Source organism: Diceros bicornis, chromosome 17 (assembly GCF_020826845.1).
Source record: "Diceros bicornis minor isolate mBicDic1 chromosome 17, mDicBic1.mat.cur, whole genome shotgun sequence".
Lineage (NCBI taxonomy): Eukaryota > Metazoa > Chordata > Mammalia > Perissodactyla > Rhinocerotidae > Diceros > Diceros bicornis.
The window spans coordinates 54,453,928-54,481,246 of NC_080756.1; the positions used below are offsets into that span (position 1 = coordinate 54,453,928).

Consider the following 27,319-nt stretch of genomic DNA (forward strand, 5'->3'; position numbering starts at 1 on the left):
ACCTGGAACACTCATGAGCCTGGGCAAAGTAATGCCTTGAGTAGCCTGTGGGGGAGTTGAGAAAACAGGTCAGTTCACTTACCTGGTATTTCCTTTGAGGGAAACTTTGACTGGCGACCAATCCTTTAAGAGAAATTGGAATGAAAGTTGCTAAATTATCAACAAAGCAAATTTTATTTAGAATATTCAGTTTTGAGAAATTTCCATATAATACAATTACAGGTCAGCACTACTCTATTGGCATACAGGCAATTAGAATATCTGTGGCCTCATTTCATTTTTGTACAGCATCACAGGGAAGCCACTGTAGATTTTCCAGGGGCACTTAACTCAACATCATCATACCCAGGGTACTCTTCTTCCCCCTGGAGCAGCCAAGGGCTATCTTCTCCTTTCCCAGGATCAGCCGCCTCTTTAGGGAACTGTAGAGAAGAGCCTGAAACAGTAAAGAAAAGTTTGATTACAACTGTGACAAAGGGATAAGACAGTGCTCTACGATGGAAGCAAGTCAAGTAAGTGATGATGAAAAGCACCCCTGGGGACCCACTAAAGCTCAGGGAGGCACAGAGTAGTTAATATTATTTACAACAAGGATAAATCAGGGCTATCCTATCAGGATTCAGTCCATGTGGGTCTCTAGGGCCTCAGTTTGTGACCAACACAGGTGCTCTGTGAACACCCATTTCCTGGCTTACAGAATCAGCAAGGAGATGGCACAAGAATGGTAAGAATCCTAAGATGTGAAAATGTTTCCTTTCACAACTGACAAGTCTGAATTTACAAGTAGAAGGAGACGGGAGACCACATCTAGAGAAATCTCAGTTCCTCACTGACAATCTAACTCAGCTCTTGGTGTCCTGACTTGTGGTCCCAAATAAACAGAAAAACAATCAGAGGATCCTTCCACTATTGCTCATCCCCAGGGAATCACATGGGCCCTCAAATGCAGAAATACTCTTCTCTGGAGAATAAGCACCATCATTTAACTGTTGAAATGTCTGGAGCAGATTAGCCCTTAGCTGCCCACAATTCTGAGTGTATAATCCACCACCATGGCTTTAATTTTTAAGGCCACCATATATCATAGACCTTGTTCATATCAGTGGTAACATGATCACAATGCATCTTGAATTATCAAAACTCCTCACAAATTCCAAAAGTGCATTAATTTTTAAATCTGTAACTGCTTTTCACATATGAATCAGCACAAAGATGTTATCAGAACAGTTGTTCCAGTTTTGGATTTAGTAAATATGCTCAATTAATCTATAAGTATTAATGCAGGCACATCAAGGATAAGGTTATGGAGACATAGATACCAGGAATATAGAGTGATTCCTCCCTCCCAAGAAATCTGACAATATTAAAGGAAGGAATATGGATGAGGTTATGCTATTAAACATATGGGGTCATCCAAATTTTGAATCTACAGGAAAAATGGGCATTGATTCACCCTTTCTAGGACAGAGACAAAAGATTACAAGAGATCAACTAACCCTGCTCACCTGTCTGAGAGGCCCTCATGCCATTCTCCTCTTCTGGGGGCACATCCCCCTCACTCATATGAGAGGCAGGAGGAGCCTCAGGCACTGGTACCTCTTCAGCATCATCATAACCCTCACTAGGGGCATCAGTCCTCGGAGGTGGGGGTTCTAAGAGCAGACAAGGGGATTAGGTGAAACAGGCATACATGGATTGGCCTAAGTAATACCTAAAATCCCTCTGACCTGGAGGCTCTTATGGCTGCTGAATAGAGGCACCATTCACTCCATGACTGAACAGGTCTTTTCCAAGACCATTCATTTCATTTTGATATGCCCATAAAGCAAAAAAATGATCCAAATAACTCAATATCTCTTGATTAAAGCTATGCATTTCAAAAATACTCTTAAACCAATGAGCATTACTAAAATATTCTGACAGATTATGCCTTCCATATGTTATTTTTTAAAATAATGTGTGCATGTGGTGACTGAATAAGGGTCATTGTGGACAGAGAGCCCGGCCTCAACATGAGGCATCACAGAGCAGCAAGAGGAGGAGAAGACTGGACCCCAGCTGGAGACAAAAGACCCCTCTAATCCCAGTCAATGGAAGACTGTTCCCCCAGGATCTCTTCTCTATGAGGGAAAATCTCCTGCCCCCAATACCCAGCCAAGGCAGATCCACCTCTCCTACCTGGAACGTATGTATAGTCAATGTTCTCTGCACCATCACCGGTATAATATGGCAGATTAGTCACTGAGTCATCTGACAGAGACCCTAATGTGGAGAAAAACATCACAAAAACAAACAGAACAACCCCTTCCCACACCCATTGACTCTGCGGTAAGGCTGAGATGAAATGCTGGCACAGGCTTGGCTCCTGTAGTGTAAAGGGAAGGCTCAGAGCTCACAGTGGCTTTGGCGAGCCCAATTCTGGTGGCCTTTGTAGAAGGCTGTCTCTGTGAGCCTGGGATAGATGTGAGGTCTGCAGGTGCTGAGAAGACTTGGCTCATAGCCAGTGTGTGGCTGACAACCAGAGGTCCCAGGAAGGCAAGGCAGGGACACATACCTGGGCTGCCCAGCAGATCCTTCATCTTCATTGTTACAAGAGAATCAATCTCCTCGTACACAGGCTGATCAACAGCATCTTCGAAACTGGCCAAGGCTGAGCAAACCACAAGCAGGTGAGAGATTGCCACCTGAGACACCCCTGAACCAACAGGCTAATCCTTCATTGTCCCTGATGCTCACATGCGGAAAAACCCTCAGGGCTGGCAAGGACCTTTTATAGTCCAATATCCTGAGCACCATGTCTGCACCTTCTACCCTTGTCTGCTCTTGTATCCACAGCTCAGCCCCTACTCTTTCTTGTCTCACATAACAGGCCGTGATTTATGAATCCTAATGACCTCTGTGTATTAAGCCCTTAGAGTTTAACATGGGGCAGATAGAGTTTTGCAAACTAATGTGGTAAGAACAAAGAGCTTGCCCAGTTTTCTGCTTGTCACACCCGGCCCCATTTCCTGCCTCTACACACTTTCCATGTTACCCAATGCCCCCTATAGCCCACCTCTGCGCTCCACTCTCCATCTGTGCAGCTGAGTCACCAGGATGACAAGGACCAGGAAGAGAAGGGCCCCCAGGATGAGGCAGAGGATCCCAGGCAGGGAGAAGATGGCAGAGACAGGATGGGCGCCTGGTCTGGTCCCTAAGGAGAACAAAGCCAATGGGCATAGGGAAATTCCCTTGTGCCAGCATTTCCAGAGAGCTCAGGACAATGAAGTCCACTCTCAGACATAACGGGATCACCTGTGACCCTGGGGGGCACCCCCCATGCCTTGTCCTGAAATAAATTCAGCCCCCCTCCACTGTGGTCCAAGGGGGTGCTCGGGATTCTCAGGGAGCTTTCCTGCTACAAGAGCCTCTGGGGGTCAGGGCACACAACTGCAGCCCTTTTTCTTCAGCTTCACCAGACCAGAGCATCAAACAACTGGTATAGGCATCTTGCTGCTGAGGAGAGACACTCATGGGCAGGTGGAAAAATCTTAGATTCTGCAACACAGGAACCAGCCTCCCTTGGACAAAAGGCATGAGAAACTTCTGGCACAGTGGTCCAAGGAAGGGGAAGTTTCCCCAAGGAAAATGCCCTGATGCCTCCCCACCAGCCAGTGGCTCCTCAGGATCTTTCCTTTCCTGAGTTGACTAATTCTGTCAGAGATTCCACAGAACGGGTCCCAAGAATCTCAACATTCTCGCCTGCCCGTGGATTGTGGCACTCTACCTGCTGTAGTGGGGAGCAATGTTGTTCTTTCACCTAGAGAGAAAAACAGGAGTTTGGAGCACAGAAATTGGTCAGAGTGCAGGACAGCCCATTTTTCCTGCCTGAGCCCTGAAATCACCCCTCAGTTACCACAATATCAACATTGAGTCCTCCCAGCTCCCCTCTCATAGATCCAGGGCTACAGCACCTAGATGCTTTCCGAATAAAACTCTCCATCTTACTCTAGCCCAGCCCATTATCCTGCCCCCTCCCCTGCAAAACCAGGGCCAAAGCCAAGCTCCTCCACTCACCAGAGCACCTCACTCCAGCATCCTCCTCATGCTTGCAGTTGCTCTGCCCCCAGGGCTTCGCAGCACAGGCCCACAGGGAGGACTCCCTGCCCCTGCACTGCACCTCATCCAGCCAGATCCTCCCATTTCCTGGGCCAAACGCCGCCCTCGGCAGGGCGTCCAGGGCAGAGCCACAGCCCAGCTGCTGACACACCACCTCGGCCTCTGCCAGGCTCCAGGAGTCATCACACACGGTGCCCCAGGAGCCCTCGTGCCAAACCTCCACTCTCCCTGAGCACTTGGTGTCTCCTCCCCTCAGTCGGAGCTTCTCTTTGTCTGAAAAGGCAGCAGCACCTCCTGTTACCACCCCTGGTGGGAAGGAAGCAGCCCCTGGGAGCCAACAGGGGAGGTAGGAGGGGCTGATGTACCTGTGCAGGGGGCAGCAGTTGGACAGCTCTTGGGTCTCATTCCTGCAGAAGCTGACAGTGGGGAAGCACTGGGTCAGGGACAGCTGGGGGCGGTCTGGTCCACAAACAAGATTATCTAAGGTCCGTGGATCAGTCCAAATGACAAGCAAAACTAACAGGCTTCATAATTAATCTACTGGGCTGGGTTACTGACACCTTCACTGGATGTGACCGCTTGTCACCAGCTGAAATTATTTTATCTGTTTACTCGTCTATCACTCTCCACATTCCACAACAAATACAAACACAGACATGAATACACATAACACACACACTCACACACACCCCTGAATGAAAGTTCCACGAGAGGAAAGACCTTGCATTCTTATTCACCTCTGTGTTTCTGCTATAAGACAGTGCCTGGCACATTGTATACATTCATTCAACAAGTATGTACAGAAAACCTTCTATAAATACTATGTATAGGGGCTTGATAAATATTTATTGAATGAGTGAATAAAATCCAGTGAAATATAATTCCTTTAAATTCCTGCCAGTCAGTAAGACAATAAAGGAAATACAAACTAGTATTAATGGTTTGTAGTAATAAATAGTGAATATTAAAAAAAATAAGTCGAGAATCACAGAAGTAATTTGTATTCAATATTCTACTTATACTTTTTAAAGGGAAATTATATAACAGAGTCTACACTTTTCTTACCTATTTTTCAGTATGACATATGGACAAGCAAAGGAGGGAAAGACCTATACTATAGGGAAAGACCTTTTTTTAAAGGAATAGAACAAGTAGAATTTAAAGAAAGATAGATAAGTAGACAGATAGCTAGCTCGTAAGACATAAATATCTGAATGTGCGTCAAATAAATACACTGAGAAAAACTACATTAAGAGAACACAGAGATAACGCAGGACCAAAAAAACACATAAAAGAATTGAAACCAGAGGAAATAGACATAAATTCAAAACAACATGAGAAAACATAAGTACATATGATACTTGTCATACCATATTAGAATTGGCATATCCTTTCCATATAATCCTATCAAACCTCCTACCCTAAGCAGTGAAGATCTTTGAAAATGATGGCAGGACCTCCTTTGGGTTGTTGCTCACTTTCAGGATTGGAGACCTCACTACCTCTCAACTCATCACGTTTGATTATAGAAAATTATCATCTATATTAAGTCTTATAGTTTAATATCTCTTCATCCTTCCACAGCAGCAAGAAAAAGAGGTAAAGAAAGAGAGGCAAAAAAGGGAGTGAGCCTCTGCCTTCGAAATGTCTATGGCCACACTCTCCCTCAGCAGTGGATTTCAAGCAACTCTTAGCATAGCACCCAAGGTAAACCAGAATGGTGTGTGTGTGTGTGTGTGTGTGTGTGTGTCTGTCCGTCTGTCTGTGTGTGAAAGAGAGAGAGAAGAGACAGAGAACCAAGTGGCATGAAAAAAATGTTGAAGGAAGAGAAAACACTGAAACTACAAAGGAAGGAGGAAGGGAGAGAGATGAAGGAAGGTAAGGAGGGAAGGAAGGAGGAAAAAAAGAAGGAAGGGAGGGAGGAAGGAAAGAAGGAAGAGAAGAAGGAGGGGAGGGAGGATAGGAAGGAAGGAGAAAGAAACCAGGAGCAAAGCAACTGCCATCTTTATTTCAGACTTCAAATATCTTAGGATGAGACTTGTGGGCTTTGTAAGCTTAATGATTTTGGAGCTTCTATACGATTTGGCTTTAGCTTAATAGTCAAGTTATCGAAAAATTCAAGGATTTTCTATCTAGATATGAAGAAGACAACTGAAAATAATTTGTCTTGGGGCCGGCCTGGTAGTGTAGTAGTTAAGCTCACACGGTCCACTTCGGCGGCCCGGGGTTTTGCAGTTTCGGATCCTGGGTGCGGACATACATGTCACTTATCAAGCCATGCTGTGGCAGGCATCCCACATATAGAGTAAAGGAAGATGGGCACGGATGTTAGCCCAGGGCCAATCTTCCTCAGCAAAAAGAGGAGGATTGTCCACAAATGTCAGCTCAGGGCTAATCTCCCAGACCAAAAAATAAATAAATAATAATAATAATTAGAATTAGAAAGTAATTTGACAATATCTATTAAAATTTATGTGTCTGTCTGCTCATGTGTATGTGTATATATATCCTTTGATGTACTACTATCAACACTGAGGGTAATCCTATAGCAATAAATTCACCAGTATGCTGAAATACATGACAAAAATATTTATCGCAAAATTGATTGTAGAGGGGAAAAATTTGAAAACAATTGGACTACCAGTATATAGGCAATGGTTATAGGAACTGTAGTACCAATCTCTCATGAACAAAATATAAGGCCATTGTTTTACAAATGAGTTATACCTACCTGGAGGAATATCCATGATATGTTATTAAGTGATAAAAGCCAATTTAGCAATAATGTGTATGATATAATCCCAATTTTGTAAAACAACAAGACATCATCAAGATCAATTCTTTTATGAATATGAGTTTGAATATCTTTTTATGAAAATGGAAGAATTTGGAAAATAGTATATATCAGTCTATTAGTCCTATTAGACATCAGGAAGGAGTCATAGGATATGATACATTTCACTTTTTACATTTTATATGTCTTCCCTGCTTACAATAAGTAAGTAATGTTTTTGTAATTTAAATGAAAGAGAAAGGAATCGGTCTCTCTCTAAGCATAAAACAAACTAGTGGAAAAGACACAAACTCCCTAGCGCCAAGCGTGGTACAAGCCCAGCAGGAGCAAGCGTGGTTGATTCAGGGAAGAGACACAGAGACCGGCAAAACGAGATATAAGAGAAGGTGGGCTGGCCATCCCTTCACGCCTCCAGTGTCTTTTGCCTGATAGTAGTGTTCGTTCCCCAGGGGACCATCACCAGGGTGAGATTTCCTTATGATACCTACTAAGAGTGAACCCAAACCTGCCTCCTCATAACCTCCATCCATCAGTCAGGGTCCTGCCCTGTGGAGCAGCTCATGGTGAGTCTCCTCCCTCTTTCATGGGAAAGTCCTTCATAATCTGAGGTCAACAATCAGCCACATCTACTCCGGCGTTTATGCTAATTAGCCTGATTATAGACTCCCTGTGACATGGTTTTCAGTTGTTTTTGCACTTGAGACACATGCACCTAGACAATGAAATGCGTCAGTGTCACTTTTACAGGTAGTTCACCCTACTATGCATCAACAAATTAATCAACGTGGTAATTAGAATAAATTTATTTCCAGCATTGGATACAACACTTCAGCACCTTACTTTTCATTCTTTGCCCTTTACAGTTTTTCAAAAAGGTTGCGTCTATTTTTCACCATCATTTTATTCTTTGATACTTTTATTTCTGGTTTCCACCCCTCACCCTGAAAAGTGTTCTCATTAAGGCATTCGATGACATATACTGACCTAAATCTATTGAGCACTTTTCAGTTCTCATTTACTTAATGTCCTAGTTGAATTTAACACATATGACCATCTCCCTTTCCTTGAAAACTTTTTTTAACCTGACTTCCAAACACGGTATTTTCTGGATTCCTATTTCTCTGTCTGCTCTGCATCAGATCCCACGCCAGTTCATGGTGCACTACCCTGCTTTTAAAAGTTAATGTTCCTTGGATTCTGTCCTAGGAATGTTTATTTTCCCAGTGATATCATCCACTTTATCTAAACATCTCTACAACAATTCCCAAATTTATATCTCCCACCCAGATTCCCTTTGTAAAATCAAATTGCATACTTCTATATGCCTAATGACATCTTCATTTCAGTATTCTCATTCACTTTGAATTTAACATATTCAAAATGGAGCCCATGTATGTCCTCCCGTGAGTTTCAGTGTTTCCTAATCAATAAAAGGCACTGCCATCCTTTTAGCAGTCACCCTTGACTCCTGTAAACTGTCCAAGTCACCATTATGCATCTACATTTCCTCTGCAATAATCCTTTATCTTGTACTCAAAGGATGTTTTCTTAATGCAAAACTGATTAGTTTGCTTTCCAGCTTAAAAACATTTCAGTTAGTTTTGATTACACCTTCACGAAAGTATTTGTAATTTTGACCACATAATCAAAAAGCTGATTTATTCATTCAAGAACCATCAAATAGGGGCCGGCCCGGTAGCACAACAGTTATGTGCGCCTGCTCTGCTGCAGCGGCCCGGGATTTGACCGTTCAGGATCCCGGCGCGCACCGACACACTGCTTATCAAGACATGCTCTGGCAGCGTCCCATATAAAGTGGAGGAAGATGGGCACAGATGTTAGCCCAGGGCCAATCTTCCTCAGCAAAAAAGAGGAGGATTGGCAGATGATAGCTCAGGGCTGATCTTCCTCACAAAAAAAAAAAAAAGAACTATCATATGCCAGGTGCTCTCCACAGCACTGGATATACACTGGTCAATACAATAGTTAGTCAAAGTCCTTGATACCATGGAATTTATAAACTAATAGGAGAGATGGATAATAAACATAAAAGTAAATAAATGATCATTTCACATAGTACTAAGTACTATGAAAAACATAAAAATATGCTCTAAAACATAAAATACGTTGGGCAAAGGAATTGGAACCCTGCAGGAGATATTGAGAAAAGCAATCAGTGTAGCCGGGGATAACCACAGAGTGTCAGGAGCATGTCATAAAGAATTTTAGGAAAAGTAATAGCATTTAAATTGATATGAGGGGCCTCACCAAGGAAATGACATTTAAAGTGAGAACTGAATGATGAGAAAGTGACAGGCAAGCAAAGCAGATAGAACAGCTGGTGCAAGGTCATAAGATGAACAATACCATCTGTCTGGTAAAGAATACTGAGGCATCAAAGCATGGCCAGCCTGCCTTCCCTTACTTCCCTCATGCCTGTCTATTTCATGAACACAAAGAAAATCAACATGTGTATCGGCTGAGTGGAAGAGTGAATGCAGAGGAGGACAGAGTGGTGAATAGGGGATGGATTCTGTATGGCTTTGTCAATCAGTGTAAGAAATCTGAATTTTATCTTAAGTTGAATAGGAAGCCACTGGAGGCTTATAAGCAAGAAACAAGATGCAAACTAAATTTTAAAACTTCTTTCTGGCTGACAGAGACAGAATATATTATACAGGGAAAGAGCGGACCTGGGTGACCACTGAAGACTGTTGCAATAATCCAGGCAAGAGGTTATCTTTCCTGGACTAAGATGACAGTGAAAATAGAAGGAGTAGAAGGATTAAGGCTATATTTGAGGATACAACCAACAGAACTTGCTATTGTATTGGAAGTGAAGGATGAGGGAAGTGGAGAAATGAAGGTCGACTTCTATACATTGAACTTAAGTAACTAAGTAATGGTAGTGACATTAACCGAAATGAGGAATATAGTATGGGAGGAAAAGTTAGGAAGAGGAACTGAAAAGGTGGAATCAAACATTCTGCTTTGGACTAAAGTTGAGTTGCCTATTGATATTCAAATGGTGATGACAGGTAGCAATGGAACATACAAGTTAGGAGTTAAGGGAAGAGTTAAGGGCGGAGATCAGCTGTGGAGGTATACATTTGAGAGTTGTCAGTGTATAAATGTCTTCAGGCCGTGGGCCTTAGGGAAGGAGTATAGCTAAGGAAGAGTAGAGAGTCTAATACTCTGATACTCATCGCTGACTGTATTGAGGAAGCACCCACGAAGTGGCACCATTAGGGCTCATTTGAGCCCTGGTAATGTCTAAGATCTAGAGGCTGAGAAGAGAACTGCATCCCAGTAAGAATAAGAACAACAATCAATTACATAGAATAAGAACAATCAATGAGGTAGAGTGACTGTCAGGAGGAAAAAAAAAATTGCAAAGGAAAGAGAAGTCAATGTGTTGAATTCTGCTGAAAAGTCAAGAACAATGAAGGGAGAAAAGTTGACTACATTTCATTTCCTCACCAATTCTGAGGAATGGTAGAGCCTAAAATTTAGTGGGATGAGTTCAGAATAGTAGGAGACACAAAATTGTGGAGACAGAGTGATTATTGGCCATACTTTTGGAAACTTGACTGTGGAGGAAAGATTAGAGGGATGAGGAAGCAGCTAGGGGGGAAATTGGGGTCAAGGAAAAATGTTCATTTGTTCATGTGTTTTTCAAGACATGGGATACTTAAGCCCATTTATACATTGATGAGAATAAACTAGGAGTCAGGGAGAAACTGATTGTCCAGAGGAAGAGAGCATAATTGAAGAGATGAACTCTCTGACATGGTGACTGTAGTTAGAGTCTGTAGCCTGAGCAAAAAATCTGACCTAAGAAAAGGACTGAGGCCACTAATCTAGGAGGCCAAGTAGAGAGCATGTGCACACACCACAAGGAGTTCATGGTAGACTGTTCTAATATCTCAGTGAGGTAAGAGGCAAGATCATGATTTGAGAATGTATAGTGAGAATTAGGTGTTGACAGTGTGAGGAGAGCAGAGAAAATGTAAAAAATAATTTTAAAGATAGGGTAAGCACACATATTGGAGAAGTACAGTAGAACTTGAGGGCAGTGTGGAGTGCCCAGTAAAGAACGTGCATGAGTTCAAAAACAGACTAGCAACATGACTGTGTGTTATTCTCCTGCCTTTTTCACTAGTCCAGTGCAGGCAAGGAGAACTTAGGCAGTTGCCTTTACCCAGGTTTGGAGTTTGCCAGGTGTGCTTCACAAGAGGAGGCAAGAAAGTTGCTCTACCAACAGACTGACTCCTAATTAGTTAGCAATTCCTTAGAAAGTTTATCAGAGCATTATTCATGCTTCCCATATGTTCAACCCAATCTACTTGGTATTTTTCACATAAATGGCTGTCAGGACAGGTTTCCTTATTTTTTCCTTTGAAACAAGATGGGATCATGTAGATTAAATAATCTTCATACAAACTTCATTTTGTAGACTTATCTTATACTCATCACTTAGATTTGAAAATATAAAATCTCACTAACAACATACCACATTCTTGAGACAGACAAATAGAAACAGACAGTAATTCACCTGTACACATGATATAAGCTTCCTGTCTTGGAAGGCATGAACTGTATTTCCAAGGGTCAGAAGGACACTCCCAGAGAGAGGTATCAGTTTTCCGACACTGGATTCCATCTACCCACCGGGGTCTAGAACCTTCTCTAAAGGCAAGAGAAGAGTTGAGGGTCCCACTGTCCCCACAGCCAAGCTGTCTGCAGATCATGGACAAGGTCATGGCTTCCATGGGGCTGCGGCAGACACTGCCCCAGGTCCCGTTGTAGAAAACTTCCAGCCACCCAGCACACTCCTGGTCCTCGCTCACCATCCTGAGGGCCAGGAACTCTAAAATGGAAAGGGGGAAGATACAGGGCACAGTGAGCATTCCAGTCAATGCTCTGATTTTTCTTTATCCCACAGATTGTGAACACACATCGCTGGCTCTGCTGAGGAAGCACCCACCAGGTGGCAAGACTGAAACCTGTCTCCGTTTTACCTGACTTTGCCCATTCGTGTCTGTCTTTCTATTTCTACCACAGAGATGCAATGGAATGCGAATTGAGAGACCACTGACCTGGGCACTTTGTGTAGAGGGAAAGCTGAATCTTGCATCCTGACAGAACTTCTGACAGGCATGTGAAAGGGAGTGTGGATAGCGGAGTGGAAGGCAGAATAATGCACCACCAAAGATGCCTACATCCTAATCCCTGGAACCTCTGAATATGTTACCTTACATGGCAAAAGGGACTTTACAGATGTAATTAAGATAAGGACCTTGGGATGGTGAGATTGAGATGGTGAGACCTGGAATACTGTGGATTAACCAGGTGAACCAATCTAATCACATCCTCAGACCTACTATCCTTAAAAACACATAACCATTCCCAGCTTCAGTCAGAGAGAAATGTGACTATACAAGAATGGTCAGAGGGAGGCAATGTTGTCTGTTTGAAGAAAAAGAAAGGGAACTATGAGCCAACGAACGCACAACGCCCCTAGAAACTAGAAAAGCTATCTTTCTCAGAGCCTCCAGAAAAAATGCAGACCTCTCATCACCTTGATGCCAGCCCAGTGAGACCCTTGTCAGACTTCTAATGTACCGAATTGTCAAATAACAAATTTGTGTTATTTTAAAACACTAATTATGTGGTAATTCATTACAACAGCAATAGGATCTCAAGATTTTACTACCATAGGTAGCAGAAGAGTGAGCCCTGCTTTCAAACGGAAACTCTGTAAGAAATGGCTCTGCCAGGAGATATTGCCGAGAAGGAAGGACCAGAACCTCTGCTACAGTCGGAGAAACGAAAGCACCTAATCTTCATAACTGCTAGAAAGACAGGCACTATGGAAGGAAGCTTTCTCCTCTGGCCTTTTCAGCAACACCACCTCCAGGTTCAGACTCCCATCCCCGAAAGCCCCACCTCCTCCCTCAGCCTACAGACAATGTGAAGCACAGACCTGAGCAGATGACCCCTGCGTCCTCCTTGTGCCTGCAGTCATGCTGCCCCCAGCCCCGGGAAGGGCATTTCCACACGTGGGTCTCCTTTCCTGTGCAGTTCAGGTCGTCCAGCCAGATGGGGTCTGATCCCGCCCCGAAGTGAGCAGAGACTGTGGCGTTGAGGGCTTCTCCACAGCCCAGCTGTCTGCACACCACGTGGGCATCGTTCAGGTCCCAGCTGTCATCACAGATGGTGCCCCAGGAGCCCTGGTGAAGGATCTCCACTCTGCCGGCACAGGGACCACCCCCATCCACCAGGCGGAGCTGTCTGCTCTCTGAGGAGAGAGAGTCATGCTAATGGGGCATTTAACAGGGAATGAGAAGGGTTTTCTGGCCCTGGGGGACCCCTCACCTGAGCAGTTGGCAGCGCTCTCCTCTGAGGCTACAGATCCTGCTGGTTCAGACATGGAGTCGTTGCACTGGGCCAACAGCTGGGTCTGGTTTCCTGCAGAAACCACAGTGGTCAGAGGGTTAGTAGGGTTGAAGAACAGGAAATTGAATTAAACTAAATAACCTAGAGATGGGGTCTGAGATGAAAGCTGTAGCAGTAGTCATGTTATCATAATTTAAGAGTTCACCTTCTTTATGGAGACTTCTGCTTCTGACAATGCCAAATTGTCTGTTTCAAGCCAAGCATTGCACTAAGAATGAGTTTAGAATAGCAGGACTATATCAATTGTGTTTGCAAGTGTGGTAGAGCTAGAAAGCAGTAAGAATTTTTGGAGCCGAGCTCTCAAAGAGAAGTAAAGGGCGGAGGTGAGACACTTTCCCCTTGAGGCCTTTATCAGAGGCAATAGCTGAGACTCTGAAAAGCTCAGCAGAGATTTGTCAGACTCACAGGGCTTGGGGAACCCAAAGTGTAGCTCAGGGTCAGCCAAGGAGGAGGAGCTCGTCAACCAGAACACTTGTACCACATAAGGAAGCATGAACTGAAAGTAGACTATTGCTCACAACTTCTAATCACTTCACTTCCTTTCAAATAAGGTGATTTACCTGTAAATCAAGTGCCTGGAGGAAGCAAAATAAAATGCTTTCTGAAAGATTTCTACAATTTTCAATCTACAATGCCTGTCCATCAAAAATACTCGAGTATAAAAGAGAAGAGATTTGATGAAAAACCAGGGGAGAGAAGAGGCATTACAAGAAATTTACAAGGCATCCTGCTATTGGAGTTACCTGGCAGGGAGTTTAAACTACTATGATAGAAATGTTCAAGGAATTAAACAACGAGATAGTGTTATGGCAGAGAAATGATAACAGAGAATCAAATTAAAAATCTAGAGCAGAAAAAGTCAATATTTGAAATAAGAACCTAAAAGATGAGTGTAATAGCACATTAGATCAGCACGAGATAGAAATAGTAACATGGAAGACCAGAAAAAAATATAAACTGAAGCACAGAAAGACAGAATATGGAAAATATAAAAAAGGACGTAAAGACATGCTGAAAAGGTCTAATATTCATGTACACTAAGTCCTAGACACCTAAAGCCACAATTGACAGAAGTAAAAGTAGAAATTTAAAATGCAACAATCACAATGGCATATTTAATACATCTATGGTGTTTTTTAAACAGATCCACAAAATCTTTAATAGGGCATCCTTTGAGAGGTGGGGTTTATGCCTCCTCCTTTTGAATCTTGGTTGACCTTAGTGAGTTGCTTGTAAGAAATAGAATGCGGTGAAAGTAACACTACTTGACCTTCAACACTAGGTCGGAAAAGTCGTGCAGCCTCCCCTGAAATCACTTAGGACGTTCGCTTTGTGAGAAGTCTGCTTGTCGAGACTACATGCTGGAGAGACTATCACATGCAGGTTCTCTGGCCAACAACCCGGCTGAACTTCCAGCCATCAGCCATGTTAGTGAACCTCCTGGATTCCCAGCCCCTGTCTTCAGATGACGTCAGCCCCTGCAACATCATGAGAGATCCCACGAGAGAACTGAAAACTGAGCCCTTCCCAGATTCGTGGCCCAGGAAATCACAAGCAAAAAAAAAATAAAAGGTGTTTTAAGCTGCTAGATTTAGGGGGGAAATTTGTTATGCAGCAATAGTAACCAGAACACTTACACTTACCATGTTACTGAGTATTTACTAAAGACAAATGAAAATGTTTGTCTTCAAAAGGACTTGTAGATGCATGTTCATAGTATCTTTATTTGTAATAGTCCCAAATTGGGATGCCACGTAAAACATGTGACATTGTTTTGGGGACAAAGTAACAGGCAGAAGCTGTAAGGGCTTAAAGAGACTATTAGCAGAAACCTGATGGGCCTGGGCAATGCTGTCAATGAGGTCTTAAAGGAAGTAAGGAAAATATGATGAGAAGCTGGGGGAAAAATGATCATAACAGTGATCTGTGTTATGTAAAATAAAACAGTTGCTTTAAGTGGCTTTATTTTGAAATAATTGGTTATGCAGCAATAGTAACCAGAAAACACTTTTTTATCATTCTCTCAGAAACTGATAGAGCAATCCAGCAAAACTAGTCAGTAAATATCTATAATATTTGAATGGTATGACAGTAAATATGCACCTTAAACCACAGGTTACACATTATTCCAAGGGCATACAGGACATTTACCAAAACTGATCACGTTATACAAAAAATGAGATCCAAAAGTTTTTCAAAGGACTGAAATCATTAAAAATATGATGTTTAAGTAGAATTAAGCTAGAAACAAACAAAAGACAAATAGTAAAATCAACTATATTGAGGTATAATTTTCATGCAATAAAATACACTTCGTTTAAGAGTACTCATTGTGTTTTGACAACTGTGTGTACCAGTATAACCACCACCACAATTAAAATACAAAATATATGCATGACCTCAGAAAGTGCCTGTATGCCTTTTGCAGCTAATAAAAACCCCCACAAATCCAGCCCCAGGCAAACACTGATCTGTCTTCTATCACAACAGATTAGTTTCATATTTTCTAGAATTCAATAAAGTCACACATTATACGCTACGTTTTGTATGGTTTCTTTCACTCACATGTTTTGAGATTATCCATGTAGTTGCATTTACCAGCAGTTTATTCTTTCTATTGTTAAAAAGGTTTCCACTATAGGAATATGCCATAATTTGTTTATCTATTCTGTTAAAGAAAATTTGGGTGGTTTACATTTTGCTCTAGTGAATACAGATGATTGAAATTTCTTGCCTAATATTTTTTCTGGGCATATATTTCAATTTATCTTTGGTAAATATCCAACAGTACAATTGTTGGGTAACATGGTAAGTGTATGTTTACATTGAGAAAAAACTTGATTTTTCCAAAAGGGTCATTTCCTTTTAAATTACCACGAGGAATGTATAAGAGTTCTAATTAATCCACATCCTTGCCAAAACTTGGACTTGTCTGTTTAACTTCAGCCATTCCAGTTTGTGAAGTTATATCTCCTTATACTTTAATTTGAATGTCCTTAAAAGTCAGTGATGTTGAGTATTTGCTTATTGGCCATTTGTATATTATCTTATGGGAAGTGTCTCTTTGAATCTTTTGTCCATTTTTGAACTAGGTATTTGTTTTCTTATTTTTGAGTTGTAAGTTCTTTATATATTCTGGATACAAATCCTCCGTCAGATATGTGCATTGCAAATAATTTCTCCCTATCAGCTGAATATCTTTTCATTGTCTTAATGTTTTCTTTCAAAAAGCAAAAGGTTTTAATCTTGATGAAGATCATCACTCATTTTTTTTTTTTTTTTTTTTTTTTTGGTGAGGAATATCAGCCCTGAGCTAACACTCATGCCAATCCTCCTCTTTTGTTGCTTGGGAATTTTTTGGGTGGGGATGGGGGTTTATTTTTTTCCCCATGCAGATATCCAGTTACCCATCATTTTTGAAAGAGACTACACTTTCTCATTTGAAATATTTTGATGCCTTTGTAGAAAATCAACTTATTATACATATGTTTGGGTCTGTTACTGAATTCTACTAAGTTCCATTGATCTATTTTTCTATCCTTACTCTAAGACCACATTGTCTTGGATACTTTGTAGAAATCTCGGTATCAGGTTACTTCCCTTTTTGCTCTTTTTTTTAAAATTGTTTTGTCCTTTCCAGTTCTTTCCCATTTTAATACATATTTTAAAATTGGCTTATAAATTTCTACAAAAAAATACTGCTGGAATTTTGGTTGGGATTGCATTGATTGTATGGATCAATTGGGGACAACCGACAACTTAACTATATTGAGTTTTCTAATCCATGAACATGGTATATAACTCTATTTATTTAGATGCTCTGTAACTTTTATCGTATGTAAAGGCCTTTAAATATTTTGTAAAGTTTCTTCCTACATATTTAATGCTTTTGATACTGTTATAAGTGGAATTTTTTCCATTTTCTCCTAATTTTTGCTAGTATAAAGAAATATAATATATTGGTTTTATGCCTCATTGGTCATTAGCCAAGACAGTCTATGTGCACAGTTCAACTATTTGTAAGTCATCAATATACAATCCTTAAACAATGTGAACAAGCTGGTCCTGGGTGCTACCAGGGGATCTCCAAAATTTAAACTGCACATTACAAATATTTAGTTATTCCATCTCATTCTCATCCTGACCAAGAGTCAGTACTAGACTACCCGGCATCCCAAAAATAATCATAGAGCTCACCCAGCACACCCAAGTCTGCCAGAGCCTCAGACTTTTACTTGATGATTTGCTTTGTAAAGGGAAGGACTATAAGGAGTTGGGTAGATATTCTTGTCCAAATGATGATCACTAAAAAAGGGGGAGAGAATCAAAGGACTACTGAAACACGAGGATATTAAGCAAAAGAGTTAAGCCACTTTGTGGGCCAGGACAAACAATTCTTTTCCAAACCCATACTAAAATAGATTTTTGCAGGGGTGTCAAGAACTACTTCCCTTATATTAGAGTCTGCTGAATGGAAGAGCATGTCCAGTCTTACTCAGGTTTCTCAGTTTGCTGCAGCTTTTGCGGAAAAGTGGACAGAGGAACAAACTCCCAATCTGGTGAGTTGGATAAAAGCAGGAGTGCATAACACATAACCTGAATAGAGAGTTGTCCAACTCTACCCTTAAATCTAATACTTTCTCTGAGGTTGCTGAAATGACAGTGCAAGCTACTTTGGATTGTTAAATGATGATACTGATACTAAAATTCTCCTAAAGCTATGGCTTTGATCGAAGTGGTGGTTGATGCTGAGATAAGAGAGGTTCCTGCCACATGGGCTTCTTGTGTGACTTTGTTATTAGAAAGACAATATGATGTCAAGGAAGCTGTCATGGATATCTTTCTCCAGCCATGAATGGAGCTGAATGATGGGGAAATGATTAGATTTTCAGGAGAATGGAAATCTTAAGATAAAACAGTTAAAAAAAAAGTACTTTGGGGTGTCTAAAATGACCAGAAGTGTACAGATGGTTGACTAAAAATGGCATGAAAAAGGAGACAGATGCAGTAACTACTAAAATTTCAATGGATCACTGTAAAGGATTACATGATCCGACTGCCCCAATAACTCCTCAAACTGCAAAAGAACATGACAAATTAACTGAATTCATCATAAATCTGATGAATTTTTAAACACATTGATTACACAAAAGATGAATCTACAGACCCGTCAGAGTCAACACTTCACTAAAGTAAAAGAGAGGATTATGACTCTGAGTGACAGATGGGCCAGAATCTCTTGGTACAACCCCCGGCAGGAAACATACAGCCATTTGCATTAGTATGGGTAAAATATCCTGGAGGTGGTAAAGAAAGTTTCTTGGGAATGCTAGATACTAGCGATCAATGTATTATCATATCTAAACCTGTTGATGCAAAGTTAAAGGGCAATATAATTAATCAGGAAGATATGGTGATGTATTGGACTGGAGAAAGTTTACAAGTGACAGTATGGCTGAAAGTAGGAAGCTATGAATGAAAGTAGTGTATACTTTTGCCTCACTCTATGAGAATGCGTTATTAGAGTGGATGTATGTCTGAATGGAGGACTCTTCCCTTACCCAAACCACTGGGAAAGGAATGCGAAAATCTGCTCTTCATCCTGTTTTAATTGGGCCTGCTTAATTTAGAATCGGCTAAACCCATTCAAGTGATTAATTTAAAATAGCATAAGATATCTAAGAAACATCAAGAATTTAGACTTATTTAAGGATCTGTTAGATGTAGATGTATTTGTACTCACAATATTCTTGTTTTTAATAGTCCAGTTTGACCCGTGAGGAAAGCTGATGGATCCTGCAGACTGACTGTGGATTACAGAAATCTTAATAAGGGTAGTACTTCCCACAGCATTAGCCATGTCCAATCTGGTATTAACAATTCATGCTGTACAACAAGTTAAGGAAGATTGGTGTTTTGTGATTGATTTTGCTAATGTTTTCTTTTCAATTTCTACCTTGAAAAAAGCCAAATCCAATTTGTATTCATGAAGGATGGAAGCTTGTATTCGTTTACTATGCTTCCACAAGGAGATTTAATTCTCCTGATTATTGCCACAACTCAAATGGGAAGGAAAGTCTACATAATAACTGGCCTATATTCTTTAAAAATGTCAATATCACAAAATACAAAGAGAGATACAGGAGATGTTTCATATTGGAGGAGATTACATGGATATGACAACTGAATGCAGCATATTACCCCAACTGTTTTTTTACTGTGAAGTACATATTTGGGACAATTGGCAAATTCTGAATAAGATTTATGGCCTACATATTAGTGTTATATCAATGTTAATTTCTGGATTTTGATAATAATACTATGGTTATGTAAGGGAATTCCTTAAATTATTGTAGGGCAAAGGGACTTTATTCCTGTAACCCGCTTTTAACTCATTCAGAAAAATTTTATCGATATTCAAGGAGGAAAAAAGAGAGAATGGGACTGGGAAGGAGAGAGAGAGAAAAAAGGGGGAAAAGAAGGAAAGAGAGAGAGAGAAGGAATATAGCAAAATACTAACATTGGGGAATCTGGTAAAAATTATTTGGCAATTCTTGCAACCTATCTGTAAGTTTCAAATAATGTCAAATTTTGAAAATATCTTTAATGAAGGTGAAAAGCATTCTGAGAGAACTCATTCCCAGGATACTTTCACTAAAAGAAATACTAGAAAGTATTTTTAAGGCAAGAGGAATGCAGTAATGTAGAAAAGAATGAAGAACATCAATAGGGAATTAAAACATGGATGATAATGTTTGGTGAGGTTTAAAATATAAGTGTAGTTAAAATGAAGGACAATCACTCTAAAAATATTGTTAAAATAAGCTAATGGAGAAGAAATTGCACAAATAAAATATACTTAGTTTGACCAAAAGAATGCAAGTAAGGAGACAAAAGGGAACAAAGAAAAGATAAAAAATAAAAAGAAATATGGAAATGGTATATTTACTTCAAATATGTCAGTAACAAATTAATGGTAAATGAACTACATATATCCATTAAATTCAAAGATTGTCAGATTGTATTAAAAACAGATGGAACAACATTACGCTACTGTCAACAGACACACTATAAATATTAGAACACAGAAAAGTCAAATACAAAATGATGAAAAAAGAAATATCATGCAAAAAAATCTGGTATGGCTATACCAATCTCATACAAACTCAACTTTATGAAAAGTTACTAGAAATAAAGAGGAATATTTCAAAATTATAAGGGCAAGTGTAACAAGAAGAAAAACTCTTCTAAATTTGTATATAGCCAAAAAGAAGCTTGGAAATGCATGAAACAAAAATTGAAAAAACATAAGAGAAGTAGACAATGATATTTAGAAATTTTAACATACCTTTGTCAATAACTGATGAAAAGGAAAACAAATAAAAATGAGTTGATAAGTGGAAGTTTTAAATAATATGATTCATAAATTTGATTAATCGACATATATAAAATCCTGCAACCAAGAAATACAGGAAACACATTTTCAAGTGAGCATGGAGCCTTTATCAAAAGCATTTATGCTATAGCATAAATAAATCTCAGTATATTTTAAAGGTTGAAATCATATTGAGTAGTTTCTCTGCTCCCAATGGAATTAGTCTAAGAATTAACAACAAAACATCAACTAGAAAATGTTCGATTATTTGGAACCTAAGAAAGAAGTTCCAAATAAAACAATAGACCTTGGAATAAATTTTTATCTAAATGATAATGAGTATACAACAAATCAAAACTTATATAAATGTAAAGAATTGTGACTACAGTCAAATTTATAACCTCAATGGATATAACAAAAATTAAGAAAACCTGAAAATCAAAGGCAGAAGAACATCAAACCCAGCTGAAAGAAAGTAAAACAAATAAATAATAAAGATAATTACAGAAATCAATGAAATATAAGGCAAACATACAGAGATAATCAGTTAAGCCAAATTTTTCTGAGAAGACATAAAATTGATCATCTCTGAGCATGATTAAAAAAGGAAGAAAAAAAGATAATGCAGGCAAACCATCATCAGAAAAGGAAGAAAAAAAATACATTACTACAGAACCATTAGGCATTAAAAAGATAATAAGAGGGTATTATGGATAATCTTTTGCCAATGCTTTTGAATATTTAGCTGAAATGCAAAAATTCTTTGAAAAACACCATTTAGAAATGACCAAAGAACCAATAGAAAATCTGAATAATCCTGATTTCATTAAAAATGTTCAATCTGTAATTAATACCTTTCAACAAGAACAACTAAATGAAACAAACAAACAAAAAGCAAACGCTTTCTAGGCCCAGATATATTTTACAATAAACAGTTAACAATATTGAGTCAAACTCAAATTTCCTGAATTTGAATGTATGTTCAATTCAACTTTGAAATACATGCTGAGGTACCGAAGAGTAAAGGAACATGATGTGTATAAGTAATTCTCAAATGGTTCAGGGGGGAACATCTGCAATTTTGTGGGGGGGGGGGGGGTGCGCGTAGGGGTGTATACATATACACATATGTATATACATACATATACATATAGCAAAATGTTGACAATTTGTGAATCTGGGTGAAGGATATATGGAAGTTATTTGTATGAATCTTGCAACTTTTCTGTGAGTTTGTGTTAATTTAAAAATAAAAAATTACTGGAAAAAATAAATAAAAATTAAAAATTTAATACACAGAAAGAGAAAGTATTAACACCCAATCTTCCAAAGAATAAAAAAAAATGGGAATAATTCACGTTTCATTTTATGAGAATTCCAAAATCTTGATATCAAAATCTGACTAGGACATTAGAAGAAGGAAAATTACAGACCAATTTCTCTAATGCATATAGATGCATAATTCATGAAGAAAATGCTAGCAAATTGAATCCAGAGATACATAAAAATTAATACACCACAACCAAATAGAATTTGCCCCAAAAATGCAAGATTAGTGTAAAGGTTGAACATCAAATCTGTAAAATATACCCACTAGCAAAACTAAAAGAAAAAGAATCACATAATCATCTCACTAGATGTGGAAAAGCATTTGAAAAAATTCAACACCTATGCATGATAAAATCTCTTAGCATATTGGAAATAGAAGGAATTTTCTTCAGCCATAAAGGCCATATACCAAAAGCTCAGAGCAACTATCACACTTAATGGTGAAATATTTTGCCCTGAGACGAGGAAGATGATATTAATATCTATCACCATTTTTATTCAACAATTTAGTAGAGGTCAAAATCAGTTCAAATAAGGCAAAAAATAAAACAAAAAGAATAATAATTAGAAAGGAAGAAATAAAATTATAATTATATATGACTAAACAATTGCTGAAAATGCATAAATGCAGAAAACCAGAGAGAATCTACAGCTAGATTATCAGTTATAGTCCAATTATAACACTCTGGACAGAAGTTCAATATACACAATATATGCAAAGAGACGATTTTATTCATAAATAGTATCAACAAACAGAAGACAAAATTTAAAAGCTTTGCTATTCATGATAACATCAAAAACATAAAACACCTGAGAGAAAACCTAGTCCAAATGCAAAAGATATCCAAGAAATATTACAGATGTATGGACAGACATACCATGTAAATGAATTGAAATACCAATATTGTCAAAGTCAAATTACCTGAAAATTCATCTGTAGATTAAATCCAATCTTAACCAAAATTGTGCTGCTTTTTTAGAAAAAATATTTTTATTTCAGCTTTATTGAGGTATAATTGGCAAATAAAATTGTTAGATACTTAAAGTGTATGTCCTAGTGATTTGATATATGTAAACATTGTGGAAGAATTCCTCCCACCTAGTTAACACATCTATCACCTCACAATTTGTTTGTTTGTTTTTGGTGAGATCATTTAAGTTTTACTCTCTTAGCAAATTTCAATTATACAATACGTGTTATCATAGTCACCATGTTTAATATATGTATACATATATAAGTGTATATCTCACACCTTCTTTACCCACTCATTCATTGATGAACACAGGTTGTTTCCATATTTTAGCTATTGTGAATGATGCTGGAATGAACATTAGAGTACAGAAATAGCATGATATCCTATTTTCATTTCCTTTGGATATACACCCGGAAGTGGAACTGCTGGATCATACAGTAGTTCTATTTCTACTGTTTTGAGGAAACAGCATACTGTTTTCCATAGTGGCCAATTTACATTTCCATCAACAATGTACAAGAGTTCCCTTTTCTCCACAGCCTTGCCAACATTTATTATCTCTTGTCTTTTTGATGATAGCCATTCTAACAGGTGGGAGGTGATAACCCATTATGGTTTTAATTCGCATTTCCCTGATGATAGCGATGTTGAGAACATTCATGTACCTGTTAGCCATTTGTATGTCTTCTCTGGAAAATGTCTAACCAGTTCCTCTGCCCATTTTTTAATTGGATTTTTGGGGATTTTTTGTTACTGAGTTCTATGCATTCTTTATATACTTTGGCTATTAACCCCCTTATCAGATGTATGATTTACAAATATTTTCTCCCATTCGATAGGTTGCCTTTCCATTTGATGATGGTTTCTTTTGCTGGACAGAAGCATTTTAGTTTGATGTAGTCTCACTTGCTTATTTTTGCTTTTGTTGTCTTTGCTTTTGATGCCAAATCCAAAAAATCATTGCCAAGCCTGATATGAAAGAGTTTATCCTCTATGTTTTCTTCTACGACTTTTATGGTTCAGGTTTTACATTCAAGTCTTTAATCCACTTTGAGTTGATTTTTGCGTGTAGTGTAACATAGGGGTCCAGTTTCATTCTTTTGCATGCAGCTGTCCAGTTTTGCCAAAGCCATTTATTGAAGAGACTGTGCTTTCCATATTGTATATTCTTGGCTTCTTTGTTGTAAATTAATTGACCATACATGCGACGGTTTATTTCTGGGCTCTGCATTCTGTTCCATTGATCTATGTGTCTGTCTTTATACCAATACCATACTGTTTTGATTACTATGCTTCGTAATATAGCTTGAAATCAGGAAGTGTGATGCTTCCAGTTTTATTCTTCTTTCTCAAGATTTCTTTGGCTAATTGGGGTCTTTTGTGGTTCCATACTAATTTTAGGATTGTTTTTTCTATTTCTGTGAGAAATGCCATTGGAATTTTGATAGAGAGTGCCTTGAATCTGTAGATGGCTTTGGATGGTGTGGACATTTTAACAATATTAATTCTTCTGATCCACAAGCACATGATATCTTTCCATTTGTTTGAGTTTTCTTCAATTTCTTTAATCAAAGTCTATAGTTTGCATTGTACAGATATTTCATTTCCCTGGTTAAATTTATTCTAAAGTACTTTATACTTTTTGATGCTATTGTGAATGGGATAGTTTTCTTTATTTCTTATTCAGATGTTTCATTGTTAGTGTAAGGAATGCAACTGATTTCTGTATGTTGATTTCATATTCTGCAACTTCAGTGAATTCATTGATTAGTTCTAACAGTTTTTTGATTGAGTATTTAGGATTTTCTATATATAAGATCATATCATCTGCAAATTATGACAATTTTACTTCTTCCTTTACAATTTGGATGCCTTTTATTTCTTTATCTTTCCTGATTGCTCTAGCTATGACTTCCAGCTATGTTGAATAAGAGTGATGAGAGTGGGCACACTTGTTGTGTTGCTCATCTTAGAGGAAAAGCTTTCAACTTTTTCACATTTTACTATGATGTTAGCTGCGCATTTGTCATATACGGCCTTTTTTTATGCTGAGGTATGTTTCTTCTATACTCAATTTATTGAAGGTTTTATCATGAAAGGATGTTTTATCTTGTCAAATGCTTGTTCTGCATCTATTGAGATGATCATATGATTTGTATCTTTCATTCTAATAATGTAGTGTATCACATATATTGATTTGCATATGTTGAACCATCCTTGCATCCCAAGGATAAATCCCACTTTGAATGCGTTATAGAATTCAGTTTGCTAATATTTTGGTACGAATTTTTTTATCTATAGTCATCAAGGATATTGGTCTATAGTTTTCCTTTAGTGTAATTATCTGGATTTGGTATCAGGGTAATGCTGGCTTCATGAGATAAATGTGGGTGTCCCTTCATCTTCCATTTTTTGGAAGAGTTTGAAAAGAATTGGTGTTAATTCTTTAAGTGTTTGGTATAATTCACAAGTGAAACGATCTCTCCTGGACTTTTCTATGTTGAGTGTTTTTAATAACTGAATCTATCTCCTTACTCATTATTGACCTATTCATATTTTTTATTTCTTCATGGTTCAGTCTTGGTAGGTTGTATGTTTCTAGCAATTCATCCATTCCTTCTAGTTTATCCAATTTGTTGGCATATAATGAGTTGTTCATAATGGTCTCTTATAAAACTTTGTATTTCAGGAGTATCAGTTGTAATGCCTCCTCTTTCATTTCTGATTTTATTTATTTGAGCTTTCTAGTTAGTCTAGCTAGAAGTTTTTCTATTTTGTTTATCTTTTCAAAAAACCAGCTCTTAGTTTCATTGATCTTTTCTATGGTCTTTTTAGTCTCTATTTCATTTATTTCTGCTCTGGTCTTTATTATTTCCTTCCTTGTACTAACTTTGGCCTTAGTTTATTCTTTTTCTAGTTCTTTGAGGACCTCTTCTTTGGAGAGGAAGGAGGACATAGTAATTGGCAGGATGTAACAGTGGCTTCTGGGGTGCTGTTAATGTTCTCTTTATTGATCAGGATGGGGTACATGGCTGAGGTATACACATTGCTTATTCTTCTCTATTATTATACTTAAATAATATAGGTCATTAAAAAATAGTATTACTCTTAACACTTCTTGCCCTGACCTGAAAAAAAAATGAACAATGAGAAGAACCATATCTCACCATGAAATATCTTACTTTTGAGCCACTTTTTCCACACCCTCTGCTCTTAGGAACATTTCACTCAAGGAGGATCCTGAGTACCAGTTAACCCCTCCCTCTCTCTTACCTGAGCAGATCACAGAGGCTGTGTTTCCATGGGTACAGTCAGGAATGCCCAGGGCAGTCATAGGGCAATTCCACAAGAAGGACTCAGCCCCTGAGCAGTGAAATTGGGCTTTCCAGATCTGATCACCTCCTTCCACAAAGTATGCTCCTTTTGGGGTAGAGGTGGCAACTCCACAGCCAAGCTGATGACAGACAACATTGGCATTGGCCATATTCCAGTGGGAAGCACAGAGCATTCTCCATTTTCCAGAAATATTCATCTCCACTTGTCCCTCACACTGAGGGGTGCCATTTTTCACAAGCCGGACTTCTGTGTACACTGATAGAAGAAGACAGGATTTCAGTAAAATCTCATGTTTTCCTTACCCCAGCAGAGTATGCAGGGAGATTAAAGTCCTGCTCTGCATCTCACCTGAGCAGACAATGTGAACAGCCCCACTGTGGTGGCAAGTGCCTCCTGGACAGGGCACTCTGGGGCAGAACCAGAGTTCAGGCTCCTTCCCCTCACACCGGAACTCTTCAGCCCAGACTCGTCCATCTGACACTTTGAAGGGCACATCTACCAGGACGGACACAGCCTTGCCACACCCCAGCTCTGCACAGATGACCTGGGCAGTGGGAAGTGTGAAGTTCCCAACAGACACTGGAGTCCAGTCTCCTCCAGAATGCACTTCCACTTGCCCTGAGCAGGGTCCATCCCCACCAACCAGACGCACAAATCCTAAGAGAAAACAAACAAACAAACCCAGTGAATTTTCATAATCATGGCTTGGCAATTAGAAGTAACATGTCACAAACAATAGTGTGAAAGCTTTTCTTTTTCCAGTAATTGGAAATGGGGAGAGAATTTAACAGTCAGTGTCAGAATAGGACCTCCATGAGTGAGTTTCTGTAGACAGATCATTTGGAATGGCTGAATACCAGGAACATATAGTTTGGGGTTGGTTAGAGAAGTGCATTCCTCATCTAAGGGCCTGGGATCTACAGAGCCCGAGAAAACTGCACAATACATGGGCAT

At 39.1% G+C, this 27,319-nt stretch overlaps 1 protein-coding gene across 1 annotated transcript; it reads right to left on the reverse strand.

Moving 5' to 3' along the window:
• Positions 1–262: 262 nt before the first annotated feature.
• On the reverse strand, positions 263–27,319 carry LOC131415600 (antigen WC1.1-like). The gene is made up of 13 exons (XM_058557427.1): positions 27,223–27,319; positions 26,714–27,022; positions 26,303–26,620; positions 13,271–13,363; positions 12,879–13,193; positions 11,448–11,762; positions 4,464–4,505; positions 4,057–4,371; positions 3,767–3,799; positions 3,056–3,193; positions 2,555–2,650; positions 1,506–1,652; positions 263–436 (listed from the first exon to the last, which is right to left on the reverse strand). Exons 1-13 carry the CDS (start codon positions 27,317–27,319, stop codon positions 291–293), a joined length of 2,364 nt encoding a protein of 787 aa, XP_058413410.1. The 3' UTR covers positions 263–290.

Bases quoted from the DNA above. Each gene is read 5' to 3' on its own strand.
- LOC131415600 (XM_058557427.1), bottom strand. From the start codon at position 27,319: ATGCCCATGTATTGTGCAGTTTTCTCGGGCTCTGTAGATCCCAGGCCC. The intron at 13,364-26,302 runs GTAAGAGAGAGG...TGGTTTCTGCAG, and splicing joins AGCCTCTGTGATCTGCTCAG to GAAACCAGACCCAGCTGTTG. The intron at 13,194-13,270 runs GTGAGGGGTCCC...CTCTCTCCTCAG, and splicing joins GAGCGCTGCCAACTGCTCAG to AGAGCAGACAGCTCCGCCTG.